Source organism: Sus scrofa, chromosome 18, assembly GCF_000003025.6.
Source record: "Sus scrofa isolate TJ Tabasco breed Duroc chromosome 18, Sscrofa11.1, whole genome shotgun sequence".
Classification (NCBI taxonomy): Eukaryota; Metazoa; Chordata; class Mammalia; order Artiodactyla; family Suidae; genus Sus; species Sus scrofa.
In genome coordinates this window covers 25,945,587-25,959,678 of record NC_010460.4, presented here as the reverse complement: position 1 = coordinate 25,959,678, position 14,092 = coordinate 25,945,587, and the positions used below count along the sequence as shown (strand labels likewise).

The following is a 14,092-nucleotide window of genomic DNA, read 5'->3' as shown; positions in this document are numbered from 1 at the left end:
ATTAAGTGGGAAACTACTATTTGAAAAAAGATGTTGTCAATACTATGACATGAATTTTTCAAGACTGTATTTTTTGGTTTTATTTCAAAATAGTAAATTTGAAAAAGCATTGAATAAAATTAATATTAAGCTTTAAAAATACATTAAGACTTGTTGCTAGTTTGAGGTGTCATAAAATTTTCTGAAATCAATTCAAAGATCTCTAGGTTAGTGAGAAAACAATTTTGCCACCTTAACGAAGGGCAGTAGTATTACAATAAAACCATTTTGACCAAGCTCTTTGTGGAAAGGAGTTTGCTTACTAAAAACCCCTTTTGTCTCAACCCTTTACATAAATGTTTACAAGCATAATGGTTCACTTTCCTGCCTTAGAGAAACGTATGTATGGAATATAGGAGCCTCTTTGTTTGTAGACTGAGGATCTTTTCATTCCTTATTTTAAATAACAGTTACTATGGTCTGGCAGTGTGGATAGCCTTGTTATAAGTAGGAGATTAGGCTGAAAGTAACCCCAGGGTATACTGTGAAAAGTTACTAACCCCCTCATCTCTCGGATCAGTTACATCTTACGTCTTTCAGACATTTTTTAACAAATTGCAATTCTGGTTTCTTAAAATTTATTCAAGGAGACGTGGGAGATATTTATCCTAGCACCCTCATTTTGTAGATTAAAAACCTGCAGTATAGGTTAATTGAGTTGCTCAGGGATGCAAAAGCACATTCACTAAAAGAAATAGAAATTTAGATTTCCTCATTAAACTGACACTTTAATAGTGTCCCAAATTGTGGTGGTTATCTTTGATCTTCTTTGAAACAGGTAGATCGACACTTGAGAAAGCTGGATCAGGAACTGGCTAAGTTTAAAATGGAGCTGGAAGCTGATAATGCTGGAATTACAGAAATATTAGAGAGGCGTAAGTAAAATTTACAGTTTTCCATCACCGTTGGACAGTACATGTGCACGTCGTTGAGGAGACTCACGTCCCACAGAGACTTTTCCATCTGCTCTTTGGTGAACAGTGGCACCTGGGTGGTATAGCTTGGTCCCCAGCAGTCGGACTGTTTGGGTCATGGATACTTGGAGAGATGATGCAGTATATCAACCACTCACTTTTCCTGAAAATAAAGCCTTAGGTCATTCCATTTGTTAATACGCGTATATGCTAGTTAGAAGAGTGGTAAGAACAAAGATTTAAAGAAATATAACCGTCTAGAAGCAGGGTAGCCATCTGTCGTTAGATGTTGTGACTTTGCCCTGCCTGTTTATGCACCTAAGTATTGAGGAAGGTTGTTATTTTTTCTTAAGAACTGCCTTAAAAAGCTTTTCCTCCACTGTGTTACTCAGATTTTAAAGAGTTCTTCAACACTTCCTCCTTTTCTCAAAAAAGTCTTTTCTAAACTTTCTCTTATCAGTAAGAAGCCATTTTAATATTTCATTGCAAGCCTTGTCTTGATCTCCCGCTATAATTTACCTTTATCACTTCTTGGGTTTAACTCAGGAGACTTCCCTAAAATGGAGACATGAGCTCTGTTTCTTTAACTAATTTAGCATCACTTCCGACCTAAATGGATAATGTCCATCAAATCAGATAGTGTGGTGGCAAGCCCAGTGTAGGCACTCACTAAATGTTAGTTGAATCAAATCAGCATTATGGCTGATTTCTACTAGAATTTAAAGGGTTCGAATATCTCTTTTCTTGGTGCGTTTCAATAGCAAGAACATGTACCTATTTCTACACACAGGTGAAAGGTTTCTTTACGGTGCTAGGTTATATATCCCTGTTTATGTATTCACTAGAAGTCAGCTAGGGAAGCAACCGGATATGAATGTACCCACAGTTGCATTTTTGTATTCAAAAATAAGCCCATCACTTTAGATGACCATCTAATTTATTGTGATGTTTTTATTCCAGGGGAACCCTTACCAAGAATAATAGCTATTTTGAGACAAAATAAAATATTTTATTTTTCTGAAATGCCAATAATAATTGTGAGTAACAGTAATCCATGGCTATTCAGTACTGCAGGAAGGTTAATGAAGCATCCTCTGTAAGGACACAGACATATGAAACTAAATCAAATCAAGTTAAAAAATGGCTCCACCCTGCGCCCTGCCATGATTTCATCTCAAGGGATCTAGATAAACCCAGAAAATTTCTTCAAAAGTATTTTAAAGCTTGGCGGTAAAGATTTTATGCATCATTTTTCATGAGCAAAATCCCTTCTTTTAGAAAGTCTTTGCTATCGTATGTCATTTTAATGATCAGAGAATTTTCTTTCATACAGTGATGTCCCATTGCCTAATACTTTAGGATCTCCTATTAAAAGGTCTTCAATAACACTATGTTGAGTTTTTCAGTTCTTATCAGTAATGGAATCATGATACTCATTCATCCACTTACATGGTCCCAAATGTCATGAATTCCCTAATTAGACATTAGCGTGCCTTGACCTATTTTGTACTTAAGGTGAGCACTGAAAAATGGATTACTTACTGTTTAGAAAGAGGATGAGGTTGGCTCAGGGTGAAATTGGCGGTGGTGACCCTCTAATGTGTTTGGCTAAAATAATACAGACACAGGCATCAGAGCTTGCCAGACATCTCCTGGTTAAGGGTACCCAGTGCCTGTAGTTGATTGACACATAAAGTTCTCTGCTGCGATCTCATGGCCCTGTATCTCTGTGCCTCCCTGTTTTTTTAGGATCTCTGGAATTAGATACGCCTTCACAGCCCGTGAACAATCACCATGCTCATTCACATACGCCAGTGGAAAGTAAGTTTGATTTAGGGCAGCTAAAATTATTTTAAAGACAGTTGAAAATTCATTGTATTACCTATATGTTCTCTTTCATTACCTCTACACGACTGATTGAGAAACAAATATCCTCCCCTTTTATTTTGTGAGATATGTTTTTTCATGCAATTACTGGTGGATTTATCTTCTTCATTTGGGAAGAGCAGATGTGATTTGGGAACAGGTAGCCTGTTTTCCCTGGGATTCACAGAGGGCGATGTGTGGTACTAATAGCAGCATATACTCACTGCATATCGATACCTGCTTCTCTCCAGGGAGCATTATAACTGAGCAGAACAGTAAACTCCACAATTATGGGCTCTTTATCTTTTTCATCCTTGCTTCTCTAGTGCTTACCTTACTGTCTGGCATATAGTAAATTCTCAAATAGTTTGGTGAGTTAGTGAGTGAATGAATGGTCTGTCAGATGCTAGCTGGCTAGATGACTGTATCGGTGCATTTTTTTGCTATGAAAGAAAGGTTGATGGAAGACTATTTTAAATTGTAGAAAATGTTTTGAAAACAAAATTCCCCACATGTTATATGTTAAACCATGTGCATCACGGGTTATCTTCAGTACATTGCTACAAAAAAGTTTTTTTAGTGTCTACTCCAAAAAAGTTTATTGTCTACGCAGTCTGCTCTTAGGAACACGTGTGAGACAGGATTCTGTTTGTCTTGTCTTCTAGGAAAACATAATGTTCTGTATTCCATGAGGAACTCAGGTCATTACTATATTGGCTTATGACCAGATGAAAGTATTATGCCTTTTCCATTGTTCTCTAAAATTTAAAAACACATAAATTCTTTATTTATATTCAGAAAGGAAATATAATCCAACTTCTCACCATACAACAACAGATCATATACCTGAAAAGAAGTTTAAATCAGAAGCTCTTTTATCTACCCTAACATCAGATGCTTCTAAGGAAAATACACTAGGTAAGTTTACTGTCTTAAATACAGTTGCTTTTTTTTTTCATTCGTGCCAAAATAAAGGGAAATGATTAACTATATGATTAACTATATAGATTCCTTACCTGGTTAAAATCTACCATAGGAAAAAAGACGAAAAAGGAAAAAGCTGACATGAAGTTTTTAAATTTAATGATTAAATCTGTGCTAGGGCTCACTAACATTTTGTTCTAAGCATTTTTATTTCTTCTTTAATTCTGTACAGGTTGTCGAAATAATAATTCTGCAGCCTCTTCCAACAACGCTTACAATGTGAATTCCTCCCAACCTCTGGCATCCTATAATATTGGCTCATTATCTACAGGAACTGGTGCAGGGGCAATTACCATGGCAGCAGCTCAAGCGGTTCAAGCTACAGCTCAGGTAAAAAGGAACAGGTTTGGAAACAGAATATAAAATTTTATCTGAATCCTCTCTTAATAGAAGCAACTAGATGTGAACAAAGAGTTTTCTTGCGTTGTATAGTTTTATTTTCAAATCATAGTTTTTATGATAGCTGACATTTAATGAAATGAATATGCAGAAATTACTTGATTGATAAAAGTTAAAAAATATTTTCATACAACCTCATGCAGATTCCGTCCCACAATAATTGCTCATGATGCTTATATTCTTGAGTGTAAGCCACAGCATCTGCTGGGACAGTACCTTATTCTTGCTTCCAGTAAGGGCTTTCTCTAGAGCCTCAGAACTTAGGTTGCCTTGAGTTTGTTCGCTTCTGTACCAGTTATCTGTATTCCAAATTAAGTTACCCATCCTGTAGTTACTTCCTAACTGGATAAAAACTGATCTTAAATCTTTATGTAAAATAGCTTAAATGACGATGATGAAGATAATGAATGAAGGAGTTCCCATTGTGGCTTAGTAGTAATGAAGCCAACTATATCCATGAGAATGTGGGTTGGATCCCTGGCCTTGCTGTGAGCTGCAGCAAAGGTCATAGCTGTGTCTTGGATCCTACGTTGCTGTGGCTGTGGTGTAGGCCAGCAGCTGCAGCTCTGGTTCAACCCCAAACCTGGGAACTTCCGTATGCTGTTGAGTGCGGCCTTAAAAAAGAAAAAAATAAAATAAAAAGAAGAAATGAAAATGATGAAAACAAAGTTATATTGGATAAACCAAAATAATGCTCTAATTAGTAAGACTTGGAAAAGAAAATATACATATTTATATTTATTAATACTATCAATGAATGCCTTTTTAAGATGAAAGAGGGACGAAGAACATCAAGTTTAAAAGCCAGTTATGAAGCATTTAAGAATAATGACTTTCAGCTGGGAAAAGAGTTTTCAATGCCCAGGGATGCAGCTGGCTATTCATCATCTTCAGCGCTCATGACTACATTAACACAGAATGCCAGTTCATCAGCAGCAGACTCCCGCAGTGGGAGAAAGAGCAAGTAAGTTTTATTGTTACAGTAGCCTGTACCTTTGCAAGGTATGCAGATGACCTGGCACACAGCTTTCACATATTACACAAAGGCAGCTTGTATGTAATGGGTCAGGAAGAACTTTGGGGAGGTGGGGAGACATGACATTTCCTTCACGCAGACACACTTTGGAAGGGATGAAGCCTTTAAAAAGTGCTAAGAGACTAATTTTTCTGGAGTCTTAAATTGGGTTTGTTAGCAAATGGCTTCTCTTTCTTTTGTTCATTAAGAAAAACCATTTTATGAAACATTTTAACTTATAACCCCTTATTTTGTCATGTGTTTCCTGGAATTTTTTTTAAATACAGTTCTTCATTTTGAGTAAGAGCAGGTTGTCTTAATTCTTGATACTGTGCTCCCAAAATTGAAATGATGCAAATATCCCCAGATTTTGTATATGAGATTCTTGGGGTAATCATATGAACTTTACATATGAAAACTTAACAGCATTTTGCCCTATCTTTCCTAAGTATCTGCATATGCTATTATCTTCATACATAAAGAAAGCTCAAACCCTAGGCCAAAATAATTATTTACCTAATAATTATATCATAATTTATTTTTAAAAGTATTTTCTGTAAGTAAATGTTACATTTTCTGTGTTACTGTATTTTCTGTGAATAAATCTCTAAAAGAATGATGAATGTAGCATTACCGCAAAAGTGCTAAATGTCTTAAAAATTCATAATCACCCAAACTTATTGTAACTGCTGATGATAAATTTTTTGAGTTTTTAAAATGTATTAGCATATAGATAATGGTAAACTTATTATGAATTTTAACATTCTTTATTTCCTGTCTTACACGAATAAGTATTCACATGTCAGTTGATGGTTTTGATCAATTGTTGATGTATATTTATATTTTAGATTTTGATGAAGAGCATTCAGTTTGCTTAAAAAATACAAAGAATGTAAGATAGGCATAACTAATATTAATTTTCAAAAATATTAACCTGCAATTTAAATCAGTGATAAGTAGTAACTGATTAAAAGTCTATTCTAAAAACTTAGAAAAATTTTGAAGAAACTTCCTTTGAATACCTTTATTGTCCAGAAAACAAAAATAAATCTCAAACAAAAATAAACCCTTACGGAAAAGGTTGCTCTTTTTGTGCTACAAACCATTTATCAGAGTTCTTTAATTTAGTGTTAAAAAAATTAATATATACATTTGATGTTATTTCATAGCACATATTTAGGAGTTATTCTCAGGTAACTTCTTCTAGATGCAGAACAAATAAAACTGATACTGTTTTTTCAGAAACAACAACAAGTCTTCAAGCCAGCAGTCATCGTCTTCCTCCTCCTCCTCTTCCTTATCGTCCTGTTCTTCATCATCCACTGTTGTACAAGAGATTTCTCAGCAAACAACAGTAGTACCAGAATCTGATTCAAACAGTCAGGTTGATTGGACTTATGACCCAAATGAACCACGATACTGCATTTGTAATCAGGTAAAAATCTGGCATGTGTCTATTAAAGCATGAACTGAATAGGAAGAAGAGCTATTTCATTTATTTAGTGTTTTTTTCCCTCCAGTTAAAAATAGCTTTGCTGTTTGCTCTGCTTCTTATAAAAATGATTGTGTTTGCTTTAAATACAAAGAATATAAAGAAACATGAAGGTTATCCATAATCTCAGTTCTCGGCTATAATGTATAATTAAACATTTCAATGTACTACTCTATATGCCTCACATGGGTATTTTCTTAGCCTGCTCAGGCTGCCATAGTCAAATAAAACAGATGGATGGCCTAAACAATAGGAATCTGTTTTCTCACAGTTTTGGAGACTGGATAGTCCAAGATTAAAGAATTGCTGACTAATTCTTTTCCAGGTGACACTGTCTTCCTGGCTTATAGATGGCCACCTTCTAGCTGAGTCCTACATGAGGGAGCTTTAGCGTCTCTTCCTCTTGCTATAAGGGCACCAACCCAGTTGAATTAGGGCTTCCCCCTTATGGCTTCATTTAACTTTTATCCCCTCTTCGCAGGCCTTATCTCCAGATGTAGTCGCATTGGGAATTAGGACTTTAACACATGAATTTTGGGGAGGGGCACAAGCATTCAGTTCATAACACATAGGTACATAGATACATACATATGTGTATGTGTATTTGAGTTTGACAGTTGTAATCATGTTAAATTCTCTTATATAACTGGCTTTTTTTTTTTCCACTAAATCATATATCCTAAACATGATTTTTCTTTATGGTCATTTTTTTTCCTTCTCACAGTTATCTACCATGTACTATAACTTATTTAATCAGTTATAGAATATTTTAGTGGTTTTAATCTTTCCAAAATTACAAATAACATGATAGATATTTTTTTATGTAATCCATTTCATATACCTAATTTCTAGGACAATCCTTTAGAAATAAAATTAAGTAATATTTGATACCAACTACAAGTTATCTTCTAATATTTATTACCAATAATTGATAATTGATGAGCATGCCTGTTTCCTAAACCCTGTCCCACACTGGATATTACCAACACTGGATATTATTCTCTCTCGCCTTTTTTTTTTAAGGGCCACACCCGCAGCATATGGAAGTTGCCAGGCCAGGGGTCAGATCAGAGCTACAGCTGCCGGCCTACACCAGAGCCACAGAAACTCTGGATCCAAGCCAAATCTGCACCCTACACCACAGCTCACAGCAAGGTCAGGGATCAAGCCCACATCCTCGTGGATACTAGCAGATTCCTTTCCACTGCGCCACAAAGAAAACACCTAGATATTATTCTCTCTTGAAAACTATGTACTAATTTAACAATTTTGAATCATATGATTATTTCAGTTTATATTAGTAGAGTGGACTTTTTTTGGCCATTTTAATTTCTTTTATGAATTGGCTGACTTCTGTCATTCTTGTCATATACATTGTAAACATTTTGCTTGGTTTACTTTTTTAATTCTAAAATTCCAATTTTATGTAGTAATGACTGTCAATCTTTTTCTTTAGTAATTCAGCCATGAATTTTAAAAAAATAGTTTGCTAGTTGTGCAAACCTGATAAACACTTTTTAATATCAGTGATTTGAATATCCTATAAATAGTCTTGCAACAGAGCTAGTTTACCTACAAAAGAACAAAATCAGATTCACTCTAGATTTCTTCTCTGTCGCACTGAAAACTAGGAGTGTTTTTTGGTTGTTTTTTTTTTTGGCCATGCACAGGGCATGTGGAAATTCCCAGACCAGGGATCAAACCAGAGCCACAGCAGCGACCTGAGCCATGGCAGTAACAATGCTGGATCCTTAACCAGCTAGGTTCCCAGAGAACACCAAACTAGAAGTTGATGGAATGTTTGTAGAGCTTTAAGGGAGAAATCTGAGTGCCTCCCCCCCAAATTGTTACCCAGCGAAGTTGTTGATCATATGCATAGAACCGAATACAGATAAGAATCAGAAAGTATGCCGTCTAGTAAACCCTGTCTGGAAATTTATTCAGTCCATTGAAAACTTAAATGAATTCAGGAATTAGGAAGTTGTGCTATAAAGTGCTAGTGATGAACAGGAAAAAGAGAAATGAGAAAGGATATATAATAAGTAGATATAATAAGTTTAGAAGTTTCAGTGAAGTGTTGACTGTAAAAATATAAATGACCTAACATGACCCAAGAAAAAATAAAAGACATTATGTAAATAACCAAAAAAGAAACTTAAAATCTTTACAAAAGGAACTGCCCACAAAGTTGATTCCTTTGTTGAGGTGGTTTACAGAGCAAGTTCTTGCAGATTTTTTAAAGAGTACATAATTTCTGTGTGTCTCCCCTTGCATCCCTACTCTGAAAAAACTTTCAGAAAAAGACTATAAAGATATAACCATATACCCTATTGTTTAATGCAGTTGTATAGCCAGTGTATTTCCTTCTATTAACCGTATCAAAAGCAATTAATTTGGATTAGGTGCTGGTTTTATAGTCATAATAATGACATTTAATTTTCTTTTAACTAGGTATCCTATGGTGAGATGGTAGGCTGTGATAACCAGGATGTAAGTATTAAATTTTTCTATTTAGGAATGAAAAAAAAATCACAGATTAGTCCTACTTGAATATATATTTTTTTGTTTACTGTGTCAGTCTAAGAAAACAGGTTTGCAGTTACGTTAATTATGTCATATTAATGCTAGAATATTTTTCCCCCAAATAGGAGAGTGTCCCTCAATGTGTTTCCTATTTTAAAGCTAAGGTCTCAGAAGGTGTTTCATTGTAGGAAAATTAGGTAAACCTTCCTCTCCTTTTGCCAAAGAATGCTGTGTTTGCTAGAATTCAGTTCACTTATCAGAGTGAAGAATTGGAACTTTTAGAACAATACATCCTTTCAGGAAGCATGATGCTAAGGTGAAGGCTCTCATGTGCTTATTTCCCTCCCATTAGTGTAGTATTTCCTACTGCTTTGCAGGTGTCAGCTGATAAGAGCCACTTCTGATATAAAAAATAAAGAAGGTTTGAAAGAAAAGAACTCCTATTTATTTTCTATGAAGTTTAATTGGGGTTAGAGATATGTTTTTATTGAATGCCATGAATATTTTTGTCTAGTAATTTCCATTCCCTTCTCACTGTCAGCCCCTTTTTGTCCATCTTTTCCTCCAGAGGGGTAACACAACTCTGAATGTCAGGATCTGCAGGTTAAGGCTAAGAGTTTTAAATGTTTAAAACAGTTTGAAGATTGAGCAGGGTTGGCTCATAAAAATGTGTACTTTCCTAACCAGCCAGGGTCCCAAGACGTTCAGGTAGAGAAAGACTCTCCTTCCACTTTCCTCTATAGACTCTCTTGTGGGTTGTTTATGGTTATTGCAAAACAGTAGCCCCCAGCCATTTCAAGAAGACCATTGTAAACTGTCTTCTCGGGCGGTTATTGAAGATGATGAGTGAGATTTCTGTGAATACCCTGTCAGACTCTCTGATCCCTCTCATTCCCAGTTGTGCTGTTCTCAGTCCTAGGATTTTGCACTTGTAGAGCCACTTCATATATTGAACAGCGGAGTTCTTTTTCTCTCCATATCTAGGAATAGATAGACCCAGAAAGAAACCCAGGGCATCACTTTATGTCTTTCATTACAGCTGGCTAATTTTACTTTGTAAGAACACAAATAAGGCTGAATATTAAATAAAATCTTGGAAATACATTTTGCCTTCTATGTAAGAGACCTGTCTCACTTCTTGTCCTTGTGAGTTGGTGTCGATGTACTCTTCAAATGAAAGTCAGTGAATTTGTGTTCGTTGAGATTATGAGAATAGATTATGTGAAACTCAGCTAAAGATGCATAATTTTCTATGTCTCCATTTCCTTATCTCTGAAACTTATCAGTTGGACTAAATCATCTCTAATCCAGCTCTTCGATCTGAGTCCACACATCTAATCATTAATATTTAGTTCCTGGGCACGTTTTACCATTCTTCCTAGTCTTTGACAAAAAGCTGTTTCTTTTCATGTTTGCTTTCTAGTGCCCTATAGAATGGTTCCATTATGGATGCGTTGGACTGACAGAAGCGCCGAAAGGGAAATGGTACTGTCCACAGTGCACTGCTGCCATGAAGAGAAGAGGCAGTCGGCACAAATAAGGGTGGTCATTTCATTTGAGGAAGAAAACAACTTCAACATTTTATATAGGACTTTAAAAAAGAAGAAAAGCGAAAGAAGAAACAATGCATTTCCAAGCACCCACTTTAAGGATTTACATAGACAATCCTATAAGATCTTGAACTTGAATTTTATGGGTTGTATTTTAATAATGTAAGTAAATTATTTATGCACTCCTGATGTGCTCTGAATATTATTCCAGTTAGCCTTGGATTATTTCAGTGGCCAACATATGCAGACATTTGTACTCCTCAACCATTTTCTCAAAGTAATGGGCATTCTATAATTTACACTTCAATGAATTCCAACGATGAAGATTTTAAGAAAAGTATTTTATATTCAACAGGTATGTTCTGCTGCATGTACTGTACTCCAGAGCTGTTATGTAACACTGTATATAAATGGTTGCAAAAAAAAAAAAAAAAAAAAAAAGACAGTGCTTCTAAAAAGAATTTAAGATAATGGTTTTTTAAATGCCTTTATAATAAGCTTTGTTTCTTTGTGAAACTAAATTCAGCGGGCTGAAGGAAATGGTTCATGTGATAAAGTGGGCTGGTGTCCTCTAGAGTACCTGGGTACATAAACAGAAACTCCTGTAGGTAAAAACTAATCTGTGCCATTAGTCTTTATATGTTTCTGCATCCAGATAGAATGCAGTTCATGAGGGTGGGAGGGGGAGGGGCTGAAGGGAGAGGGTGTTAAAGTGATACATTTTTATACCAAATGTGTTTATTTTTTTGTGCAAGTAATCCTTAAAATTGGAATTGTATTAGGTGTTAAAATAAAGTTTTTAAAAAATTACTTGTATTTATACTTTACACACTTAATAATGAAAATTTCTGAATTCCATTTAACTTCCAATTTTCATAATCTAAAAAGGACAGAGGCCCAGGACACAGAATGCTGCGTAATCTGTTATTTCTTTAATAATGCTTGGAACTTGTGATATGAAAATAAGGGAAAGACATTTTTAATGTAAATTTGAAATGCAAATGTATTTTTCTAGGACATCTCCCTGGCTTTTCCTTCAGTGGAAGGGACATGAAAGAAGTCTAATTACAGCAGACAAAAGGAAAATTATCGTTATAGCTGTTTTGACTTGAGGCAGTGTGGCCAACTTAAGAAACCCCCTGGACTGGAGCTTAAAATTCACTTCTATTTTTGATTCTACCACATGTTGGTATGACAGTTAATTCACATTTTGAGTCACTCTGGGCCTTATTAAACCAGGGTGATCCTGGCTTCAGGATGTCTATAAAGCACTCCTAACGTTTTATTCTATAGGTGCTATTTAAATTATAAATTTTGCATAGCGGAGGTTTTATTTAAGGTATAATACCGAATCTGGTCGGTAGAAAAATCCTTAAAACTTTAAAAATACTTATTATATCATATTTCTTTTATATCGAAACTTACTGAATCCATCAGATTTCTGCTTTAATCAAAACCACTTATGAGCCTCTTAGAACTTATACAGAAAACCAAAAAATCTATGCAATGCTACCCCAAGGGTATGGATTAGACAGAGGATTTCAAAGATCTCTTTCAGCTTCGAGATTCCACAATTCTGAGCTGCTGCAGTCTGATTTTATAACTGGACAACCCATAAAACTAAGGTTCATTTGTGGGTACTCATGATTTCATGATCCTCAGTATTTTCACGGAGATTTTTTAAATGTATAAGAAATAATATATAATGTAGTGTTCAGTTAGCTTATTAGCATGTTGCCTGGAGATGCTCAGTGGTTGTTTAATCTTCTAATTATGTGTAATGACTTTTCCAAACTCATTCGTTTTGTAGGAATTGGTCAAAGGAAAAAGCCTTATATGCAGCCTTATTTTAAGAGAGAGTTCCTTGTCAGAGTCAGGAATGTCCCTGTTTCCAGCTGCTATAGCCCCTTTCAGTGTGTGAATTCCACGACTTACCAAATCATTCAGAAAAAATTTTGACAGATTTTAAACTCAAACACTGAATCTTTTATGAAGTGTGTATAAAGAAGTAAAGCAAAATGTTGTGCAATTATTTAGTAATGGTGGAACCTTTTAATCTCTGAGATCTATATGATGGGCCAAACATGGAACTACCTCATCAAAAAAAAAAAAAAAAAAAAGATGTGGCCAGTTATTAATATTCTTTGTGACATTTACATCAAGGGGTATAATGAGCATTTTTTTTTGGTATTATAATATACACATTAAAAATCTTTGTTGTACAAAACTCATGTAATGGTGGCACAAAAAATCCATATGTGGGTTCACAGTTTATAGGTGGTGAAAATTGAGGCCTTACTGCTATGGAGTGTATATTAAAATGTTCATGGTGACACATTTGAAGCAATAAATGGCTTAATTAAATGCCTAAATGAAGCTGAGTGTTTGATAAACATACAATTACTCTTTTTAAGGGCAGTTCAGTTTTTGCTCTTTTCTCCTTTAAAGCAAATTCCACATATTTTAGATCCTTAACCATCTTTGTTTTGTGCATTGTTAGTGCCCTTTGTCCTTAGATCTCAGAAATAGTCCTCTTGATCTAATTAATTAATTACTTTAGTCTTAGAAAAATTAATGTTTGAAATACTTGGGTTTTAAGGGGTAAGATTCTCTGTGGATATGTAGACATTTCAGTGTTTTCTTCAACTTTCATATTTTTTAAAAAAAGTCTTTCCACAGATGGGTTTTAAGAGAAAAAGCATATCCTCAAAAATGTTCATTTTTATAATTTTATAAACATTAAGCATCTAGATGTTCCAAATACACAGATGAAGGTATTTGTGTTTGTGTGTGTGTTTGTGTGTTGGTGGGGGAAATGGGACAGATGCATTCACAAGTAATTGCCATATTTTGCTAAGTGCCATAGATTATAATGATTACTCTATAGTAGAGTATTCTTGCAGCACTGGGAAGTATAACATAGGAGGTGTCATTTGAACTGATTCCTAAGGACAGATGAAGTAGGGATGTTTTCCTGGCAGGTGAAATTGTTCTAGAGCTCCATGTATTTTGGTAATTTAAAAGTAGTCTGGAATGGACCTGGAATAGGGAGTTGTGCTGTCAGGGAACGAAGCCAGAAAACAGATCAAGAGTCTATTCCTGAGCATTTTACACTGTACTGTGGTATCATTGGTCAATAAGGGTAGAGAGAACATTGACATACTGTCAGTTAAATGTATTATGATTATTTAACAGCTTAATGAAATGTTAGCACTTATGAAGATTATAACTAGGGATGACAAATTAATTAGTTCAGAACGTGGAAATTGCTGAAGAAATTCAAAATTTTAAATGAATCTTTATTCCAATT

The 14,092-nt window shown here is 35.0% G+C and overlaps 1 protein-coding gene across 2 annotated transcripts in view; it reads left to right on the top strand.

Moving 5' to 3' along the window:
• ING3 (inhibitor of growth family member 3) overlaps positions 1–13,150 on the top strand; it is a 30,000-nt gene extending 16,850 nt beyond the window's left edge. Inside the window, 8 exon segments of one of the 2 annotated variants that reach the window (NM_001244268.1) lie at positions 818–914; positions 2,703–2,774; positions 3,618–3,737; positions 3,976–4,133; positions 4,973–5,166; positions 6,460–6,652; positions 9,161–9,199; positions 10,656–11,223. In NM_001244268.1, coding sequence (NP_001231197.1) covers positions 818–914; positions 2,703–2,774; positions 3,618–3,737; positions 3,976–4,133; positions 4,973–5,166; positions 6,460–6,652; positions 9,161–9,199; positions 10,656–10,772 — 990 coding nt within the window. In that variant the 3' untranslated portion in view covers positions 10,773–11,223. 2 annotated transcript variants of the gene reach the window in all.